The sequence below is a fragment of the Trichogramma pretiosum genome, unplaced genomic scaffold (assembly GCF_000599845.2).
Source record: "Trichogramma pretiosum strain Unisexual culture from Peru unplaced genomic scaffold, Tpre_2.0 scaffold112, whole genome shotgun sequence".
Classification (NCBI taxonomy): Eukaryota; Metazoa; Arthropoda; class Insecta; order Hymenoptera; family Trichogrammatidae; genus Trichogramma; species Trichogramma pretiosum.
This window is the reverse complement of record NW_019641022.1, coordinates 243,905-265,712: the sequence shown is the minus strand read 5'-3', so window position 1 is coordinate 265,712 and position 21,808 is coordinate 243,905. Positions and strand designations below refer to the sequence as shown.

At 46.5% G+C, this 21,808-nt stretch overlaps 1 protein-coding gene across 11 annotated transcripts in view; it reads left to right on the top strand.

Moving 5' to 3' along the window:
* The window catches only part of LOC106652671, a 48,815-nt gene that overhangs the window by 12,232 nt on the left and 14,775 nt on the right, over nt 1-21,808 (top strand). For 10 of the 11 annotated variants that reach the window (XM_023458028.1, XM_023458036.1, XM_023458030.1 and 7 more), the window contains 6 exons: nt 11,742-12,073; nt 12,134-12,918; nt 13,102-13,633; nt 13,707-14,259; nt 18,066-18,399; nt 21,180-21,234. In XM_023458028.1, coding sequence (XP_023313796.1) covers nt 11,750-12,073; nt 12,134-12,918; nt 13,102-13,633; nt 13,707-14,259; nt 18,066-18,399; nt 21,180-21,234 — 2,583 coding nt within the window. In that variant the 5' untranslated portion in view covers nt 11,742-11,749. Of the gene's footprint in view, nt 1-910; nt 1,001-11,741; nt 12,074-12,133; nt 12,919-13,101; nt 13,634-13,706; nt 14,260-18,065; nt 18,400-21,179; nt 21,235-21,808 lie in introns of those variants that run through there. The other variant, XM_023458029.1, reaches the window with a different exon arrangement.

Below are 21,808 nucleotides of genomic sequence, written 5' to 3'. Positions count from 1 at the left end.
TGCTACACATTGACTCATTATTATTATTTTTATCGCGGAGTAGTTTTCGAGCGAATACGAGATCGGTGCGGGTACTTCGGTACGTATAATATGCAGCGTTGTCAACACTCGTGTATACGTTTTATATTGTGGCAAGGTGCGGACTCGGTAAACAATTTCTCCTTCTTCTCCTTCTTCTTCTTTCTTCTTCTTTTTTCGATACGTATAACGAACTGTCGTAGACGCAATACGGCACATAAAAAGATGCCGTAAAGATTGCCAACAACAGCATCGAGGGATAATCCTGTACACGATCCACCCTCGCGCGCGTGTAACAAGTGCACCCACACAATAACGCACGCGTCTTTTTTTTCTTCTTCTTCTCGCGGACAATGAGAGAAGTCGTCTCGATGGGATAAAAAGCCTCGTCGGGCACAAAAACGAAATTCACTTGTAAAGCCGTAAATCTTAGCGCCGCGTTTTATTGATGCACAATTGAGTTCGGATCACGGTAGCAGCGAGATCGTCACGGGGGATCGATTACTCGATTACTGCACACACTCGTAATGACGATGACTGGAAATTATCAGCCCTCTCTGTACAGGTGTGAGAGTTTTATGTTTCCTCTTTTGATTTCGACTCATTTTTTTTCCCCACTTTTTTCATCCTCGTTAAAGCTCGTGATATTCCCACGCAAAGTCGGAAGTAGTACACACATCGCAACGCGTTCGTATGTAACAATACCTTAACCACCACCTCGCTCGAATTTCCCTCGCGCGCGAGCGTTTGATGCCCCAATTGACTGAGGTAGCCTGTATTATACGTCGCGATTTTGATTCTCGTATACTAACCCGCGGTAAAAGGCAAAAGGCGAACGAAGAAAAAAAAATGGAAGGAAGGAAGAAAAAAACTAGCGCATCATCGAGTGCGAGCGAGCGAGAGAGAGCGACATTACAGGAATTACATTCGTCACGCCGCATATAACAGATCGTAAAGGAGTGTAGTAGTAGAGAAGTATAAGGTAGGAGAAAAAAAAATGAATCGTCGTATACGCTATACTACACGGTTATACACGTATTATAATAACGCAACGCGCGCGTAACAGCGCCCTGGCCGAAAGGTTCATTTCACGTGTGTGTGTGTACATGAAGAAAAAAAGGGGGGAGAATGAGATTTCTCGTTCTAAATTATAATCACCCGGGAAAAAGGGGGTAAGCTGTAGAGCACAAGTTGTTGTTGTTGTTGTTGTTGCAGGTTTATACGCGAGCTTTACCTAAATATATCGTGCGGTAAACGCTACGAATCAAACTGGTATCAAACGTGTGTCGCAGTGCGTGGAAGAATATATAAGTAACGTATACGTATAGCAATGACCGCGATCGACGCCTAGTATATAGAGTCGAATTCGCAGCAGCAGCCGCGAATCGAAATCTCGTCGATCGACGTATTATTATTTACATATAAACACGAACGGCGACCGATCACGATATACGAGCTGTATACATTATACGTGTCCACGGGGCCATCCAGACCGATGTTTAAAATCTCACCTTACCGTGCCCCGCGTGTGTACATTATCCGAAACTCGAGGATACAACCCTTGACGCAGCAGCAGTAGCAGTGGTAGTAGTGGTAGTAGTGGTACAAGCAATTCGGTTCGACGTTTATATTACATTTTTATTTGTATATTTATACAAGACGACGCGCACGACGCTTTAAACTTTATTGCTTGCTGCGCTCCATTTTTAATCTCTCGCTGCGTTCACGTTCGAGTCGTGAGTACGTATATAGAGCACAAGAAAGCCGAGAAAAACGAGGAAGAGGAAAAACGAAAAGAAAAGACGAATACGACGAGGACTATAAAAGTTAGACAATGCGATTATTGCTAGACACAGGCGCATGGGTTATATACAGGGAGGATATGTACAGGCGTAAAAGTGAATCGAGGTGTACGGCACGGCATCTCTCGATATATATGTATTATATAAATAGTAAAGTTGCAACCGTCGATTTACTTTATTCGCGCCTTACACTCGCACGTTTATATCGACGAGCGAGAGAGAGAGAGAGAGAGAAATATCCGAGGCTATTGTCGCGAATTTCTGCAGTCGGTCTCTCCTTATAGGCGCATTATATATTGTATACACTGCAACGAGGGCTGCTGCTGCCGCCGCTTCTATGCAACCAACGACGCGCTCGCGCCAAGGGGAGAGAAGCTTCTTCCTTTGTAAGATTCTTGGAGCGAGGTTCACGGAGTCGCGCGAGCGAGCGACGACGTCCTATATATTTCCAAAGCGAATAAAGTGGACCAAAAAGGGACATTCGCCTTGTATTGCAGTATTGAATTGGTACACGGACGGACGGACGGACGGACTGCACGCCAAATAGGCCGAGAGCGAGACTTTATGTTGTTGACATACACGGCGCTTCCTCTGTTTATACACACACGTATAACACGAGTATGGTATAGGTATATATACGCTATGAAAATCACAGGGGAGGATATGCTGCACCGGTATACACACGAGAGTCGATGCATTTGTACCCGATATACGTGTGTGAGTGTGTGTATATAATTTACGATTGCATTTTGTATCAAGTATATAAGCGCATTTTTATTCTCTCTCACTCTATACATATATAAATGTAATAATATATAAACGTGCAGCGACGCGTCAGGTATATAAACACGTATATACGACTGCAAGCGGTCAGTTTTCAATATTTCTCTACTCGGACAATGTAATAATTGCTTCGTTTTGTATATAGTACACACACACACACACGTTAATGCCATAATATACGTATTTCGTGTTTTGTAAATATGCGTATTGTACATACGCACGGGACTGCAGTGTACACTTTCGACTTTCACAATACGCGCGCGCATATTATAATGCGTATATTCCATAATCCTTTAATGCAGTAATAGAAATATATATGCGTTTATGTATGGTGGACGTGTACGCCATTGAAATGCATATCGTGCGTCACAATGCGCGGGTACTCCAGTTTTTTTTTTTTTCATTTTTATTCTCGCTGCAAGGGATGCAGGTCGTTAATCGCCGTTTAAACGATCGTCGATTTGTGCCGCGTATCTCTTTTGACGGATGCAGTTGTACGAACGAATTGAAATGCTCGACTGCTACTGCTCCTTGCATACATAAAGACACATGCTACATATGTACTCGTCAAAAAAAAAAATCTCTGACCTACTAAAAGCAGGACGACGATATACTGGCGCGCATACCATTAACACAATGCACGCTGATCCGTCCTTTGCTCCAATTTACCCGGCAACGTTTCCCGCTTATCTCCCTCCTCTCTCTGTCTCGTGTCTCACGTCTAGGCCAATTTTTGGCACATGCACAACTGCTTTCTCGCTATTATACACGCTCTCGGGCAAGATTCTCTCTCTCCGTCGCTCACTCGGTTCTGAAAACCATCTGTTTTTATCTCCAAAGCTTTTTCTCAACAATCGAGTCGGCTACTTATACACACACACACAGACACATATATATAGGACGTGCAGCTAGGCAATTTTCTAAACTTCGCACCGAGAGAGAGAGAGAGAGAGAGAGAGAGAGAGTCGTCGTCGCGCGGCGACCTTACCCTCGATTCTCCCTCTCGACGCGCGGACAGCACACATGCCGCCGCACACACAGAGAGAGAAGCTCTTTTTCATTCTCGCGGCGCACAGACTTACTTTCTTCGCTTCGGGTAGTAGTAGTAGTAGTAGTAGTAGTAGTAGTCGAGATCGAGTCTAGTACCAGTAGTAGTTGCCTCTATTTTCCTCCTGCCTGTATCTCGTTCCACGGCAGAAGCGGTATTATATACGGCTCGCCCTTCGTAATACACGATACGCGCCGAGAGAGAGAGAGAACATTTACCCCTCCGCAAATGGTGTTTCGCACTCGTTGCGCATTATAATGCCCGAGGAAGCCGAAGGGCAGCCTTCGACAATGGGCCATTTAAACTGGGCCATATATATATATATCTATGTATATAGAGAGCGAGTGCTCGCGAGCGATGATATAATTACACAATAGTTCGGCCTCTACCCTCGATGCGCAGCTCCTCGCGCTGTATAAAGAGTGAGCGAGAGAGAGAGAGAAGAGAGAGAAAAAAATAGTAAGTAATCTCGTGGAAAAAGGGGTGCTCTCTATTTCTCTTCGACTTGGGATAATATGTGCGAAAAGTTTCGGGCTCAAGGTCGAGAAATTTATACATTCAATTATTGTATATATTTATGCGTATTATATATAGATAGCCCGCGCGGCATATATACTTCGGAACGAAAGGAGGGAGAGGGAGAACTAGAAATTATTATATTATTACGAGGCGAACATGTGCCGTATAAAGAGGGGATTATCGTCGCGATGAGAAAGAAAAGTGCGCGATTTTGGATTAGTCACGCCGTACGCTCGCACGTAAACGAGATTTTTATGTATACGCAACGTCTTTTATTTTTTATCCTATTTTTATCGCGAACGATTCGATCACTCCCGATATTTGCATCGAAAATAATAAGTATGTTACGGCATATACCATGGTCGAAATGTCAAAAGTTTCGGCGGCGCGCGGCTGCAGTTTTATATTGTCCTTCTTCCTTCCGGCGAATTAATCACAGGCACCCTTCACTCTCTCTCTCTCTCTTAAACTCTCTGGCTATTCGTTGCATTGTAAAAATAATTCGTCGCTTTTGTGCTTTATATATATATACATTTCGCTTCGATCCTATTGTTTCGCTCGCTTTTATTTTTCCTTCTCTCCTATTCTTTCTCCTTTTTTCGTCAGCCAAGTTAAGCCTCGAGCGCCTGTGTATTGTCGAAGCCACTCGCGTGGCTTTTCAAGGCCGATTCGGTTGACACTAACGCACAAAAACGTTTAGCAAATCCATCTCTCTTCAGAGGCGTGAAATTTCGCTCGTACTTCATCTCGTCCAAGTACGCGATCGTGTCGAGTTCTCTCTTCTTGCTATTTTCGTCTTCTCCTTCTTTTCTTTTTTTTTTTTTTTTTGAATTTTTATTTCGCTGCAATCGCGTATCGAGCGTAATGAAAAAGAGCGCGGATACTTCAATTTTTCGTGCCAAATGTTGAGCTGGTTATACGTGCCGACGACACTCGAATGTTTAAACGATCGAGCGTATATATATCGAAGCCGGCCAAACGATCGGTGTCACAACGAAAGTGGACCGCACAATCTGTTCCGGCTCGTGCTCCTGTTTTCATTTTATTTTATTTTACCTTTTTATCGCGCTCGCTCGAGTCCATCTGTTGAATAATCGAAAAAAAGAAATGCAATGCCCCTGCACGATATTCAACCGTATACGGTGTCTAATCGCGAAAGCCGCACACGGTGGTCAGTTTGCCAAACGGCGTTATACCAACCGCAAAATGAACATCCTAATCGTCGTGGCCCATCGTCGAAAAATAAAAAAAAAAGCCGCTGAGCTAAGTTGTGTGCATTATACACGCACTTAACAATGTGTGACTTACCTCGATGCAACACACTGTGCGTTCAGAGAGAGGATATCATTAGGCGTAATCGAGAAGCCGCAAAACTTTGGTTTACCATGGCGCGTTGTAGGCAGAGATTTATCTCGGCTGCGTACCCCTTTTTTTTCTGTGTGGATCAGAATCGCCGGTACGTATACAACACAATGGAAGTCGGTCGACAAAAGTACGGCTGCCGTTGCCGTCGCGTCGATCGCGCGATAAGATTCGATCGAAAAAAAAGGCTTGCTACCCTGCGCGCTATATACGCGTAGAAACGAGCGCGGATCTTTGATAAATTAAGCACGAAGGCGAGAGGGATGAAAATTTCGCGTCAACGTTATATTATATATATGTAGCTGAGACTTTCACTCGGCATATGGTATATATGCATTTGACAACGAGCAGCGACAGCGCAGCAACGAAAACAACCAAACAATAATAGTAACTCGCAGCACGGAGGATGGGAGGTAATTCGAGTGTGCCAAATCCTTCGAAGCGTATACAGCGATGTATGCATCACGTCCGAGTTATATCCCGCATCGAGCGAGAACGAATAATGCACTCGTGCGAGAGCCCAGAGCACTGCACCGAACACGTCGGCTGCGGCGGCGCCGAAAATGAATTATCAAAGCGTGAAAATTATTAGCTCGAGCTCGAGTGCATTCGCTCAATGGCGAGGAATGCCGCTGCTGTGTTGGGCCGCAAATAGCTGGGTTGATGTACGGAGAACTATACGCGTATTCGAAGAATCGCGCGCGAAAAAATCGATTAAGAAGTAGCGGTTATCGCACGACTTTATTCATCGTTGTTATTAAAAGTTCAGAGTGCCGCGCGCGGAGTTGTAAGGAATGCGAGCGCATCTCATTCCGAGCATACCGACATTTTCATCGAGTGCGAAATCGAGGGGTACTAGTGGGTATAAGGAAACGATTAAATTGTTGTTGCTGTTTTTTTTTTTTTTTTGCAAATCATCGATGTAACGAATCAACGGTAGGACATGGTCGCGATCGCGATTCGTTATTGCGGATCGACGCGTAAGCGCGCTCGAGAGATCCATCGTCGAGATTATTACAGCAACGTCGTGAAATTTAATGAAAAAAAAAAAAAAAAAAAAAAGATAGTCATTTACACGGTTTTTTCGGGGCTCCGATTATCGCACCCAATCGGGACACAAATTTCGACCCCCCACGCTACGTCGCGCGGCCGCAACCAGCTCGTTTCCTCTTTTTTACGCGTTCGATCGTCGCGATAAACGAAAGCGATTTATATATACACGTATTATACGTAATCAGGGCGGTCACACGATTTAAAGGCGAAAATCTCCGAAAAACAAAAAGATATACGCGCGCGTGAAGGTTTTCGATTTTACGCGAGGGTTAAAAAAAAAATATACGTATGATTAAGAGAGACATCCGATTATAATATAACGAGATTATCGATTTTTGTGCACGTAGTTGCCGAGAAAATACAAATTAAATTGTTAGAACTTTTCAGCGAGTTTCGATCGATTACGAGGCGCAGATTGCATTACCGGCTGAATAATGATGTACTCGCGTGTATGTAATAATACACTCGGTGATCGTTACGTCTTATTCATTAATCTTAATTACTTGGGATTTGCTGTAAGCTCACGATCGTGCATCGCGTCGCGCTCTCGTGATTGATTATGGCTAATCGATACGTCGTTAATCGGAAGCGTTTCGATCGACGTCGCTCGACTTTCGACAAAGATGTCGTGTAACTCGCGTCAGCTTTTACAGCATTGGTGCTCGAATAACCTACCGAAGCTTCGACGTTCGCGAAATTTTTCATGTCGATCGAGAGGAATAAATAGATCAGAATCCTGCCCGAGAATCATATTTTTTTTCTTCCTCTTCGAGTCGAGCAAACTCCAAGAAACAGACAGCTGTCATAATCTGACCGGATACACGATCGCGTTCCATCCTCCGTCTTATCATATTCTCGTAAATATTTTTCTACATAAGCTTTATTTAAACAAGTATTTTTTTTTCGTCTTTATCCGCGTACCCGAACGTGTGTTTTATACGCTCGTTCGACAGCTGCTGCTGTTGCTGTTGCAGGTCGAGTAATAATAATCGCAGAAATTTCCGAAACGGTATGTATATACGCATACGCGTACGAGAGGCCGACAGTTGGGTTGATACGGAAATCGCAAGCTAAATTCTAACGTCCTGCAGTCGGTACGCATTTGCGTACACGGACACACACACACGCGCGCGCGAGCGTATAATACGTAATCCCCATATATACATACACACATAGCACGAGGCAAGTGTCCTGCTCGGCCTCGAGAAAAACCGCAGTAACGCAGAGCTGCTGCTTACAAATACTCTCTCGCTCGCGCGAATTACAATTCCCATCGCTTTTAATTTTTCGATAAAAAAAAAAGAATAATAAAGAGAGTGAGAGAGAGAGATACAATAGCTTGTCTGCTCGCGGTGCGGCAATAAGGGAAAAACATTAACGCGAAAACGGGTAGTATGTATAGCGCGCAGAAAAAAAAGGTATGTGCGTGTGTGTAATATAGAGAGTGAGTGAGTGAGGCACACGGACCAGATGGGGTGATCCGTGAAGTATATATACATGCTATAGCTATGTATGCGTGTGTGTGTGTGTATATATAGACGCGGAACCGGAGCGAGCGAGCGAGACAGACACGAGGCAGGTGCGGCTCGATGTGTCTGTCGTTGAATGACTTCTCTATGCCAGCGAGTAACAACATACGATATATATAGATATAATACTTGGCTCGAATAGTCACAGCAGTACGTACAGCCGAAAAGTCAATCGGTTTATTATCACTATATTTTTTCTCGCTGATCGCTAAAAAGAAAAGATCGTCACCGAAAAATCTGTCTATATTTCCTCGTGTGCGCGTATTATGCGCCTCGCGAATCGGAAGAAAACACAACCATTATGCGCGTTTACACTGCAGCTCCAACCGGAGAAGCGTGAGAACAGGGCAAAAATCGCTCGCCGCGGCTCTCGGGCGCGTTAATAATACAATGTGTATTATTACGGCAATGTATATATGTCCACATTGCATTATGTACACATTGTGTGTGTTGCGTGCAGTTTGGGCTGAAAAGTCTTTTAAACTGAAAAATTTTTCGGGGGTATACTTGTATACATGGCCGCTTCCTTATGTACATATATGTATAATATGCACAATGCCGTAATACACGTGCGCGCACGCGTTACATACACTTCCCTCCTTCTTTCGACGACGAGTGTGTATTTTTTTCGGAGAGTCGCTTATCGCGATTAACCTGACGTCGTCGTCGTCGTGGGTTCAATGTCTCCTTCGTCTTCTCCTTCTTCTTCCATGCGTGCTCGAACCAACCTGCTCTCGTTGACACCCCGTCTCTCTCTTTCTCTCTCTCTCTCTTCCAAATAAAGTTTATATGCCCGCTATACGTTAAATTTTGAGAAATCATCGCTCGTTATGCGCCCTTTCGGAGCTCGACGATTGTCAACGAGCTCGTTTCGCGTCAACCTTCCTCTCTCTTTCTAAGATCTGCTTAGACTTAGATATAATACGTCATACACGGGAAGGAGCTATATACAGAGAGAGATAGATAGGCGCAATAAACTCGCTAGGTCGTAAAAAGCTCTAGAATAATTAAATTATGCCATTTACGCGCATTACTCCAGAGCACATATAGGAGGCACAGGAGTCCAACCCCCGTTCCTGCGATGCGCGCACGTATATCCTTAGAAAGGACGTATATACAAAGTTGCTTGCGATGAAAAAAAAGAAGAAGAAGAAGAAGGAAGAAAAATAAAGCGCATATCCATGTATATATACGTACGTATGTATGGAGAGCAGGTATATAACGCACGAAATGCAAGCGGCCCCGTTATGTAAATCAGTATACTTTTTTTTTTTTGCACTCTTGCGCGCACACACACACACACGTATATATATACATACATGCATGAACGCGTGCGGCGGCGCAAAACGCAAACGCACCCCCCTGCGTGTGTGTATGTACGAGCTGCTAGGAGCGCGGCGAGGAACCGTTAAAAAGTTGAAACCCGCTGCTGCTGCTGCTGCTGCTGCTGCTGCGTATGTATGTGTGTGTACGCACAGAGGAGGGTAGTTCGAAGGAATCGGGTGCTTTAAAAAAAAAGAGAGAGAGAGAGATTGAATGTGTATATATACACTGTGTTGAAAAGAGAGAGAGAGAGAGAGAGAAGGAAAAAAAAAGAGGAACGCGATTCCCATAGGACATCCCTTTCTCTCGTTCGCTCGTGTATATATAATATATATAAAAACCTCGGGCCTCGATTATATTTTTTGCAAGCCGGTGTTCTGCGCGCCCGAGCAAGTTAGATTTCTTTTGATATCACGAAAGTCGGCTCTCGCTCGCTCTATATATATAGGTACCGAATGAAAAGAGATTCATGGGAATCGATGATACACTTTTATTGTATATAATATAGGGCTGATCGTATTCGCGTAACTTTACGTAATTTTTTTTTTACTCTTCGCTATTCGATACGAAAGAAAAGCATTACGTGAACGACGATTACGTTGCAATCGTATGTGTACGTTATAGCGACTGTATCGATCCGACGCTCGAAACGAAAATTCCGTTATATAGATTTCGCCGAGTTACGTTACATCGCGGGCGCAAAAAGAAGAAGAAGAATAGGAGGAGGAGGAGGAGGAAGAGGAGGCGCAGAAGAGGCGAAACGAGTTCACAGTCGAGTCAGCTCGACCCGCTAACCTTTCCGATACATATACACGTATATCGTACATATGTGCGCGCGTGTGTGTGTGTGCACATGCACACCTTATGCTCGTTTTGCGCCTCATCAGCGATTCCGCAATTGCACACATACACACGCGTGCTATATCGTGTCCCAGATATACACGGGTGTAGAAACACACACACACACACACACACACAGACACGCGTTCTGGCTCGCGATCGTTGATTAATAGTCCCTCTGGATCGACGAGGCGTGACAGCTTATGTATGAGTATATGAAACGGCAAGTGCATGCCATACATACACACATATACGAGACTCGCTTATTAAATGCACTATAATATTTTCGTATTACTACGGCAATATGTGCGCCGTATGTGTGTGTGTGTGTGTGTGTGTATACAAGACGTGACCGGACATCACCCACTGCGGGTGCTGTATAAGACAGGCACGCACAGCAGTGAGTTTCTTTTCTTATATGCCTTTTCGAGGCGCGCGTTTTTAATGCTCCATTAGCAAAGGACGAGGACGACTACGAGGCTCAGGTGCGTTTCACCTGTCCTCTGTATAGAGCGCGCGCGCGCGCGAAAAATATGTACATAATACGTCGGTATATAGCATTAGCCTTCCCGTATGTCTTCGACTGCTATGTAGGTACATATATACAGTCCTCGTCTTCTCATTCTTCTTCTTATACGCGCCGTCTTATTTTTTTTTTCGACTTCGCGGCAGGTGGCGTTCGACCTGCGGCCTTAAACGCGTCGTTTTTATAATATTATTGCGAGCTAAACAATGTTATTCGCCTCTCTCGGCAAACGCGATAATTACCCCCGGCGCGCACGAGAGAGAGAGAGAGAGAGAGAGAGAGAGAGAAAAGGAGGATTGGATGCGCGACGCGACGTGTGCGAGGGGGTAACGAAACGATAACGCCCCGAAAGAGACAACGACGAAACGTTGGGACTTTTGAGTCGAAGCTTCTTCCTTGACCGACTTTCGTGAGAAATTTTGGCCGACTGCGTCCTCCTCTCTTTCTCTTTATCGGCCCGATCCATCTTCCTCTTTTCCTTTGCTCATTTTTTTTTCGAGGGTGTGCGTACCTGCCGCGTGTACGTAGTAGCTTCTATTGTTGCGTTATAAATACTTTGAGAAAGCGGAAGGTCGCCAAAAAGACGTTGCATGTCCTTCTCCTTTTTTTTATTTTTTTTTAGAATAATAGAGGATGTCGTTTAATGTACCTGTGCGCGCCTTTATACACTGCGTGTGTGTGTGTCATCGCGCGCGAGAGAGAAGTTAACGAGTCTCTCGTCGCTGGACATAGCCCTCACTTCACGGGAATGAACGAGTGTGGGTGGGTGAATACACGTTGCGACATCGTAACGTCTTTTGCGGTCGGGACGGTTTCTCTCTTTTAACTATTATACGTATGATGAACTCGCGTCGACTGTTAGAGAACGTCAATTAGCCTTAGAAATTCAACGGACATCGTATTCTAATTTTGCCTTCCTCCTTCGCTTCCTATTGCAGAACCAAAAATGCTCAAGTGGACGGTCTCGCGATCTCTGTCGCAAGCGAGCTCGACGCCACATGGACCGGGCGGAGGTGGCGGCGGGGTCACCAATAACAAAGTCACACACAGCAGACGACCGTTTCGCGACCTGTCCAACACGCCACCAGCGGCGAGCGGAGGAGGAGGAGCGCCGAGCTCGAGGCTCAGCGGTGGTCATCATCGAGTTAAAACGACGAGCGCAGCAGCTAACGGTGACAACAAGCCGTCGCTCAGGTCGATCAAGAAGACGCCCTCGAGGCGCCAGAGGCGGTGTCGCAGCCAAGGCAGCGATCTGCGCGGTTACTTTCACGTGAGTATTTTATTTAACGATGAAAATGATTAGACGAATGAAATTCCGATCCTGTTGCAGGCGACCAAACCAAATTTGCGAACGGGAAAGCGTAATTCCCTGACGCAGCGTAACAGTAGTTCACCCGTCGTGATAGACGGTTTTTACCAAAGCACACCGAGGGTCGATGCCGACATCGGTCCCCTCACCGTATCGTACCCGCAGCATCAGCGCTCGACGACGTTGTCCTCGTCCTCGTCCTCGTGCTCGTCCGCGTCGCTGGCCATGAGCTCGTCGCAGGCCATGTCCTCGACGCTGATGACGACGACCCTGCCCGTGGACCCGCAGACTCTGCTGATCGGCAGCTGCTTCCCGAGTAGTCATCAGCAGCCGACGACGATGACGCTGCAGTCGCACGTGTCGGACTTCTTTCATCAGATCAGCATGGCCACCAGTCCCGAGGACGTCATGGAGTTCGAGTCGTTGCGCTTCGACCGTAACAACAGACTCGCCGCCAGGACGACGAGGTTCACCAGTCATAACCATCATTACAATCAGCAGCACACGCCGCACTTACCAAAGCACCAAGCGAGATCGGCCAAGCTGAGCTCGCGCACGGATACGCCCTATCATCTCGTGCACGACGACAGCGAGAGGAGGAGAAAGCAGCTGATGCCGCTGCCGCCGGTGATTCATCGCGGAAACGACGAGATGAGGATGGAACAGGACGAGCAGGTGGAGGAGGAGGAGAGAATATACGAGGAGATCCAGGAGACACCCTCGAAGGGCAAATCGTCGGGGACGAAGCTCGAGCGGAATAATAAGCCAAATAACTTGTACGAGGATGTCGATAGTCTTCGCAATAGGTATTTATACGGCTCAATATTTTCTTTCGTAAGCGTATAATAATATATCGAGTCAACCCTTTCCGATCGATACCCTCCCCTTTTTATATTATATATCAGATTCAACCCCCTTCTATCGATTGGTATATTACACGCATAAATCACATCCCTTAACCGGCGTATAATAATTCACACGCGTCGCAGGATAAAGAATCGTCGGCCTCAGGAGCTGCCCAAGGACGCGTTAGCGACTCACCGCGACGACGACGACGAGAAGGAGAACCAGGAGGTGCCGGAGGCGGAACACATCTACGAGACGATAGACGAGCGGCCGGTCGACGTTGTGTTCGGGGCGCGACGCTCGTCCGTCTGCCTCATGCGACCCAAGCACAACGACAGCAGCGTCTCGTCGGCCAGTCAATTGCTCGACGACCCGTCGCCCACGACCTGGATGGTCTTCAGCTCGCCGCCGAGCTCGCCCAACGACGACGACGACGACGACGTAATCGGGGAATTTCCCCTGAAACGGCAGCGAGTCATCAGGCGGAAGAGGACGCTGCCGCAGGCGAGCAGCAACTCGGTGGCCAAGAGGCCGAAAATGGGCGAGGAGTTGCCGCTGATCGAGGCGGTCAACAGGCACGTGAAGAGGCTCGCCTTGGAGACGGATCTGGATCTGTCGACGACGATGAAGCAGGACGAAGGACAGACGACGATGCAGGTCGACGACGAGCCGCAGGTAACGATGGATCCTCCTAAATTGGTGACCCCGATGCGACGTTTCTTATTTTCTAACCAACAATAATTCTCAGGCTCAACGAAAAGAGGAAGACGCCAAGGAGACACGTCCCATCGAGAGCGGACGAGTCGACGAGCGTCGCCACGGCTGCGTCATCGACGTGGACGAGCCCCAACAACAACAACAACAACAACAGCAGCAGCCACAGCAACAGGAATCGCCGATAACCAGTAGGAAACGCTGCCCGATCAACATCGTGAACGGCGGCGGCAGCCACGCGTGGCAGAGTCCCTGCAGCAAGTCGTCCTCGCTGGCGCTCATGATGAGCGCGGTGGACTCGTTCGCGACGCCATCGTCCTCGGACTCGGAGAGATCGTCACCGTGCAGCGGTCGTCGGACCGCAGCGGCGGTGGCCATGATCAGTAGTCACCAAAACCACCAGTGCAGCACGCCCGAGGCCACGCCGTTGGTGGCCACGGTCAGGCGCTGCCTCGAGTACAGCCCCGAGACGCCCAGCGAGTACGGCAGCGGCAGCAACACCCTGAGAAACGACGAGGCGAGATACGGCGGCATAGGCTCCATCGAGGTCGAGTGCTCGAGCGCCGACGATCGCATAAGCGTCAAGAGTGAGTATATATAATATAAAGACAGACTCTTCGCTTTCTTTTCTTTTCGATGATCTTCTCCTCCGGTCGAAAAATCAGAAACTTTTTGGCTTCCGTGCGCGGCAGCGACAAAAGTTTCTTTCTTTTCTAAAAGGGCCTCCAAAAGCGTAAAGTTATACACGTCGCAAGGACGACCGAGCATTGTGTGCTCCTTCTCTCTCTCTCTTTCGCTTTTTAACGCAAAAATATAACGCGAAAAAGAGAAAAGAATAATCGTAACGTAGAGCACCCCGAAAAAAGCCATGTAGCTTAGAAGTAGCAGCAGCAGCGGTGGCTAAACAATTTTGCAAATATCGCGCGCGACCAGCTAAGCGTATATATATATACGCATTTACATGTCTTAGATGACGATTAGCATGTGAAAAGGATCTCTGCCCTTGCGTAATGTAAGGCTGGTACTTGCTTTCTCTTTCTCTCTCTCTCTCTCTTTTTTTGTCTTTCTCGTCTTGTCCTTGAGATTTTGCAAGCCGAAGCTATATATATAAGCTGAGCAAAGCAAGCAGCGGCAGTTTTTTTTTAACGTAATCTCATATTGGAAGGCTATACTAGCTTCGACCCTTTCTCTCGTCTTCTCCACTTTTTTTTTCCAGTTTCGCCTCTTACTTTTCATTGTCACCAGGTCGTATAAAGAGGGTAGTAATGTGCACGCTCGTGTGTATATATGCTGCACGTATATAGGATTCTACCTGTCTCTTCTCCCGTTATAGCTCGAAAAATCCCATTTATCTTTTTTCTAAATCACTTTTGGCCCTTGCAGCATACACGGTATAATAATATATAATAATACAGGGGTGTGCATTTGCATTTACTTCTCTCTTCTTTTTTTTTTCTTCTTCTTCTTCTCGTTGCCGTGTGTATACTTTTTACGTTTTAGCCTCGTATTATGTACGTTTTGAAAGTCGTCGTCGTCTTTCCTCGGGAGCAGCAACCGTAAAAGCTGTATTGATTAACTTCAGTTAGCGATGCGGATGACGAGTGTGCGTGTGTATATACATTATGTATGTATAAATAGCATAAACAGGAGCTTTCAATTGCGAGGATATCCTTTTCACTACTACTTTTTTTTTCTTCCTCTCTATCTCTTATTTTGCATTTCTCAACTGGTGCATATAATGAATGTGCGATTGCTCGAACGATTCGAATAATTCGTAATTCCCATCGCGCGCGTACGTCACTCGTCGTCGTCGTCGTATAATATGTACAATTATCTCGCGCGTGAAATTGAAATTAATTTTTCCACTCCAATTTCTTTTCCCCTTCTCCTTATTATCGAACGATTAATCGACCCGAGAATCAAGTTCAGTTTCGTATCATCCCTCTCTCGTATCAAAATCCCTATACACTACGGGTGTATACGTATATACCATATATAGTTGGCAGGCGCTGCTGCCTGTCCCTGTACTCGTAGGTGTACGTAAAATTGCCGCGGCGCAGGCGCTTTAAAGCCCGCAGAGACGTTGATATACGGGGTATAGGAGCAGAACCTCGTCGATTTCAAGCCTCCCGTGCGCGTGTATGTATACTGCTGCCGTCCCCTGCAATGCACACCGCACAGTTGGCAGCGCGCACGCGGCGGACATGCGCCCCGCGTCACCACCGTCGCCGCCGCCGTCGAGACTATAGAAAAAAGTTATATTTCTGCTGCACTCTCCCCCCTTGGGCTCTCTTTCTGTCCATATAGCCTCGACGAGCTCCTCTGTATTACCAGCCGCGTTATCAGTGGCAGCAGTAGCAGAAGCTCAGTGTAGCATCAGTGATAGCAGCGAGGCCAAGTACCGTACTGTACTGTACTGTACGTAGTGCGCGAGAGGCTGTGCGTCTCGTCGAGAGCCTCCCTCGATTCCAAGTTATTTATTTATTGTAATTTATTACCAGTGGAGACAGAGATAGAGAAGAAGATGTAAAAATGTGAGACGCTGAGGTGCGTGCCAGTGAGTGTCGGTGCGCGAGAGCGAGTGTGCGAATCGCTCGAGCTATTTCTCTCTCTGTCAGTGTGCTCCACATACATACGTATATACGTTTTCGGCTATATAGCTGCAAGCTCGCTGCGCTGGGGCTGCAGCAGCAGCAGCAGCAGGACATCCATCCGTCCACGCGCGCCTATGCACGGACGCGGAGCTTTTTAGCTGCTAGTCCAGTCTCGATCCATCGATCGTTGGTATATATTATAAAATACGTGTGTGTCGTTAAGTACTCGTGCAAAAAGTGTGTGCATGTGTGCTCTTTGTGTCGGTCGAGAGAGAGAGAGAGAGAGAATGACGAAACTCTCTCCCTGCATCTCGATACATGAATACGTACACAGCACGTGTGTGTATGTGTGCTAGCTATGCTGTGCTGCGTACACGAGTACGGCGCAGTGATACAACAGCCACTAGCCCCTTCGCGGAGAACGTGTGTTGGTGCGCCTAGAGAGACTGCAGAGGTAGGCCATATCTACATGTATAGTATCTAACGTGCGCGCGGGAGAGGGGTGAGATATCCGTAGTCTCTCTCTCTCTCTCGCTCGTCGACGAGACAATTATCTTTCGGCTATTGTTCTCAGCCAAAAGCTTCGCGAGCTTTAAAATCGACAGTATGAGATTATCGAATCTCTTTTACATGTATGCGAGGCAAAAAATTTTCGAGCAGCATCGATCGAGCCTCTTGGAAAAAAGTTTAAAAAATAAAACAAGGAAGAGTGAGAGAGAGGAAAAACTCGTTAGTAAAAGCGCGCGTATGTGTCGCGTATATAACAGCGCAATCACATGAATATAGAAAGGGATCGGTCGCAAGCTCGACTTTAATCATGTAGCATATGATATATTATACAAGGGTTTAAGCCTCGGAGGCATGCACTCGCGTTGAATTAATTTTAGAAAACTCAAGCTTCGTTTACCGCGGTTTTGGTGTAAAATATTATTCGCTCGCCTCTTCGAAATAAAAAATAAAAATAAAAAATTAAAAAAAAATTGGTCGAGTATATAAAATGCAAGCTCGACGTGCAGGCAAACTTTTCTAGCTTGATCGATTTCGTGCTCGAGCACACATGCATGCGGTAGTAGCAGCAGCAGCAGCAGAGGCACACATTCGTTGCAGCCAAGCCGGGAGATAAGGAGGCTATAACACATGCAGCTCGAATTCAAGTGGAGCACACATACACGAGCTCGAAACTTCTATAGGCTAGATCGGATAAATAATTCGGCTATATGTACTCGTTCGATTGATACACTTTTTTTTCTCTCTCCCTCCCCCCTTCTCGTTACCTTATGTAATCGCGTGGTACGAGCACGATCACTGCCACAGATATATATATGTCGAGCTTTCGGCACGAGGCTTATAGACTTGGGCGAGATACAACGAACGTAACTGAATTAATTATTCGTTCAAGCTCCGATATTATAGCCAGAAAAAAAAGAGAGAAGCGGCTCGCTGGCCCAGTCGGGGCTCGCGTATATATAGCGATATACATCTGGAGCGAGAAAAATTTCATTATAAATACTTGGCTAGCTATATGGGGGAGGGATCGGCGCGTTTATAAGCTGCATCGATCATGTCAGCCCTATTAATGCCGAGCGCATTATATATATAGAGCAAATACTTACTGGCTATAGATCGGAGCTATATAGATTCTTGACATCGTTTTCCCATTAACGCTCGGCGAGGAATCAATTCGCGAGTGTACGCGAGCTTTTATACGTGCGCGAGCTTTTTCGATCGCCTATATTCACCCCGCATCTCCATGTAATTCACTAATTCTTGTCTTCTCTGTCTTCTTCGTCGTCGCTTAGTAATCAGGTGTCGAGATCTGCGCCGGCCCGAGGGCCCGATCCACGCCTACGTCAAGGCCCACATCAAGGACTTGGCCAGCGGCGAGGCGCTCTGTCGCGTCGAGCGCACTGCCGTGCACCGGGCCACGCCGAATCCCGTCTTCAACGAGGTGCTGTGGCTCACCTTGCCGTCCAACAACAACAACAACTGTAGCAGCAACGATCGGGACACGAGCAGCAATAACAGCAGCAATAACAGCAGCAGTAGCAGCAACAGCAGTAGTAGCAGCAGCAGCAACGGCGTCAAGAGGCTGGCACTCGACATAGCCGTCTGGCATCGCGATCGCGTAGCGAGGTGAGCTTTAACGATACATAAAACGAATAGAACCGACGGTTTATATATATGTATATGGACGATGATGAATCGAAACCACGTGTTGAGCCTATACACAATGCATGTATATAAACGTACGCGTGAACTTGGACTGTATACGTATATAATACGCAGAAAAGAAAATAACGAGCGTAAGCCGATATTAATGCTTGATAAGTTGGCTTTCTTAGCGTCGACTTATGTATATACCTATACGCCGCGGAATAATAGCATTGATAATGTATGCTTTGCACGTACTACCCCGGCTCCGTGTGTGAGCTTGCGCGTATACGTGTATAATAACACGAAAACGTCAACACACGAGCGGGTACGCGACAATGAACACGTGTGTATAATAAGTACGAAAAAGCGAAAGCAATTGCGATTCGTTTTCAAGGCTTCGTTTAACGTATATATATGTAACGAAGACGGAGCTTATAACCGCGCGTACCGAAGAAAGAGGTACGGTTCGAAGGAGACAGCCGGAAGAGCTTTTAACGCGTTGTACACGATGATCGATACGATCGTGTGTGTGTGTGTGTCTGTGTATGCAAAAAGCAAATATAATGCAAATCTCTGACCTACATTTTCCTTGCGTACTTTTGCACACACAGCGCAAAACTAGCGGGGGAGAGAGAGACGGTATAGTATAGTACTTCTCGAGAATTGCGTTATATAGACGACCCTCCCGCCTTCGAGAAAATGGGGATTTGCGAGGAGCGCATATATGTAATATACGTGTGTGCAACTTCGCACAAACACAGTCGCGTGTCATGTGTGCATCGATCGGGCCATTGTACGTGTGTACGTGTGTGTGTGCGACATCGGCGCCGGCCGCCCGCGCGGCGCGCAAAAGCGCGACGATCGTCGCTCGACGGAGAAAGACGGAGCAGCGCGCGGGTATATGCAACGTTAAACGTGCACACACGAGCGCGCTCGCGAGAGAAAGGGAGAGGTTTCTCTCTGTCCGCGCGCTGGCCAGAGCTAGAGCTTAGTCGGCAGCCGATCATGGTGCGGGGCGCGCTCGATCTCGCTCGTAATAAATCGAGTCGTTGGATATTTTGTATAGTGGTGTATACGTGGCGCTTTGAAAATTTCTAAATGTGCGGTCAAAAGGTTTGCGGCAATTGGATGTCGCAGGCGACGATGACGAACACGGGCGCGAGAGCGAAAAATCGACGCGTCAAGCGCAGGGTCAAGTTCGCCAGCGACTTGCTGATCGTCGACGAGTCGTAAGTGTGTGTATAATGGTTCTGTGCGCGGTGATTTTGACATTCAAAAATGTAAAGAAGCTCAAGAATATTTCGATTCGATCGCGGCGTAAACAATATTGTTTTCGTATACGGGGGTTAGTACGTGCCTGGTAAATTCGAATTTATGTCGAGGCACGTTCGAAACGCGTATAAGAATCGGCACGAAACAAAACGAAAAGAAAGAAGGAAACGAAGGAGTGATTCGAATACAAAGTTTTCTCGAAACGCATTAAAAAGTAATATACGCGCGTGTATCTTGCAAGCTCGCTCGCAAACGATCCAAAGAGATCATTCGTGTGGCATACATTGAACGAAGAATGTAGCGCGCGCGCGGCCAAAGCCCCGAAAAAGGAAAATAAATAAATCCTACGAGCTTTGGGTGCGGATACCCACCGCGTTGGTGTGCGTGCTTGCAGCTATGTATAAGAGGAGGAGGAGGGTGGGGAATCGATTGGTATCGCGCGTAGGAGCTTGCGCAGTGTCCGTCCATGGTATATGTAAGGCGCCTCGTGCACACGTGCTCTCGCGATGCACGTCTATGTGTGCGCGCGCGTAAAATACAACGCGATCCGAGAAGAAACTGCTGCACATGCACATACGTATGCGCGCACGAAAGTGGGTGCGGGTTCGCTCGCACTTGCCGTATAGTAGTATCTCGCGCATTCCTTCCTATCGCACTATGCGGATATACGCGTATGCGTGTACGTGCATACACGTACATGGCTCGCGTCCGACGAAGATCGTAAATTTCATTTTTGTTTTCGTCGATGCCCTCTTACACGGTACATTATATGAATTATTATGCGCGTCGTGCGCGTCGCCCATAGCAGCTCATGTCGTATATCATAAACCTGTTTTTAGACTCCATTCTCTCTCTCGCTCTCAACGATCTAAATTATAAAAGAAGAGAGAGATGGAGAGATTTTTTTTACGACTCAAGTGTGTATCGTTTAATATGCTCGCGTCGCCAATGCTATGATACGTATGCATACGTACTCGGTGCATATATACACTATGTCGCGCATAATATGTATAACGCACGACGAAACGGAGGCAGGCTCGATTTTTATAACTCTTCGAGCTCGTATATACAATAACAAAAGCGAGGATACATTTTTTTTTACGTTCGCGCGCGTTACAATCGTCATTTACTCGGGACCAGAGATACGTATACGTACATAATGTCGCGATAATAATACGAGGTATATAAAAATGACTCGTTGCCTTTCTTCCTTTTTTATTTTTGAATCAACGCGCGTCGTCGTTACACTTTCGCCAGTACAGAGAGAGAGCTTTTATTGTCGTGATTATAACACGCGCATCGCGTCGCAATAATTTTGCATATAATTTGCAGTTTACGGCTCTCTCTCTCTTTTTTTTCATAACGGATCGGGAGTCGTAAACGCCTCTCGAACGATTTTTGCGCGCGCATTAATTTACGCGCGTATATCGTATAAAATTTTTATTTTATTAATTATATTAATTTTATGAATTCCATTGTGTTTACAGACGCAGCGAGCTGCTTGGCTGCATGACACTGCCGCTGCCGCTGTCCCAGGATAAGGTGAGAGCTTTTTTTACATTTTTTTTATCGTATTTATCATTTAAGTCCGTAGTCTTATGAGTAAAGCGCGCTCAAGACGAGATTTAACGAAATTGAGAGCTCGAGCGTTATGATATTATGCTTGGAAAATATCGTTATAAGCTCGACTTGCCTCAAGTCATATCCAATTATCGCGCTTATTATTCGTCTTATATATTGTATACATAACGTAGTCGCGTTATGTATACGAGCGAATTCGATCGAGCGTAATAAGTGACTTTACACCCTTTAGGTGAAGCTATAATACAATAAGCCGTTATTTTCGGTCTCTACTCTCGCGTTCGAGCGAGGAAAAGACAGGAAAGAAAGAGAGAGAGAACAAATCGCGCGACCGCAGAGGTAACACGTCGCGATCGCGGAAATGTTTTTTCTTTCTCTCCCTCTCGTTTTCCAACGCGAAACGATTATAGAATTGGAAAGCGTCCGGCGTAGCGTGTTGAAAAAAAAAAACAGGCGGATAGCTTTGGCGCGCGAATTCGTAAGACTTCGCACGGCAGTAGCGGACCAGGGTCAGGGCTAAGTTAATTACATCTAT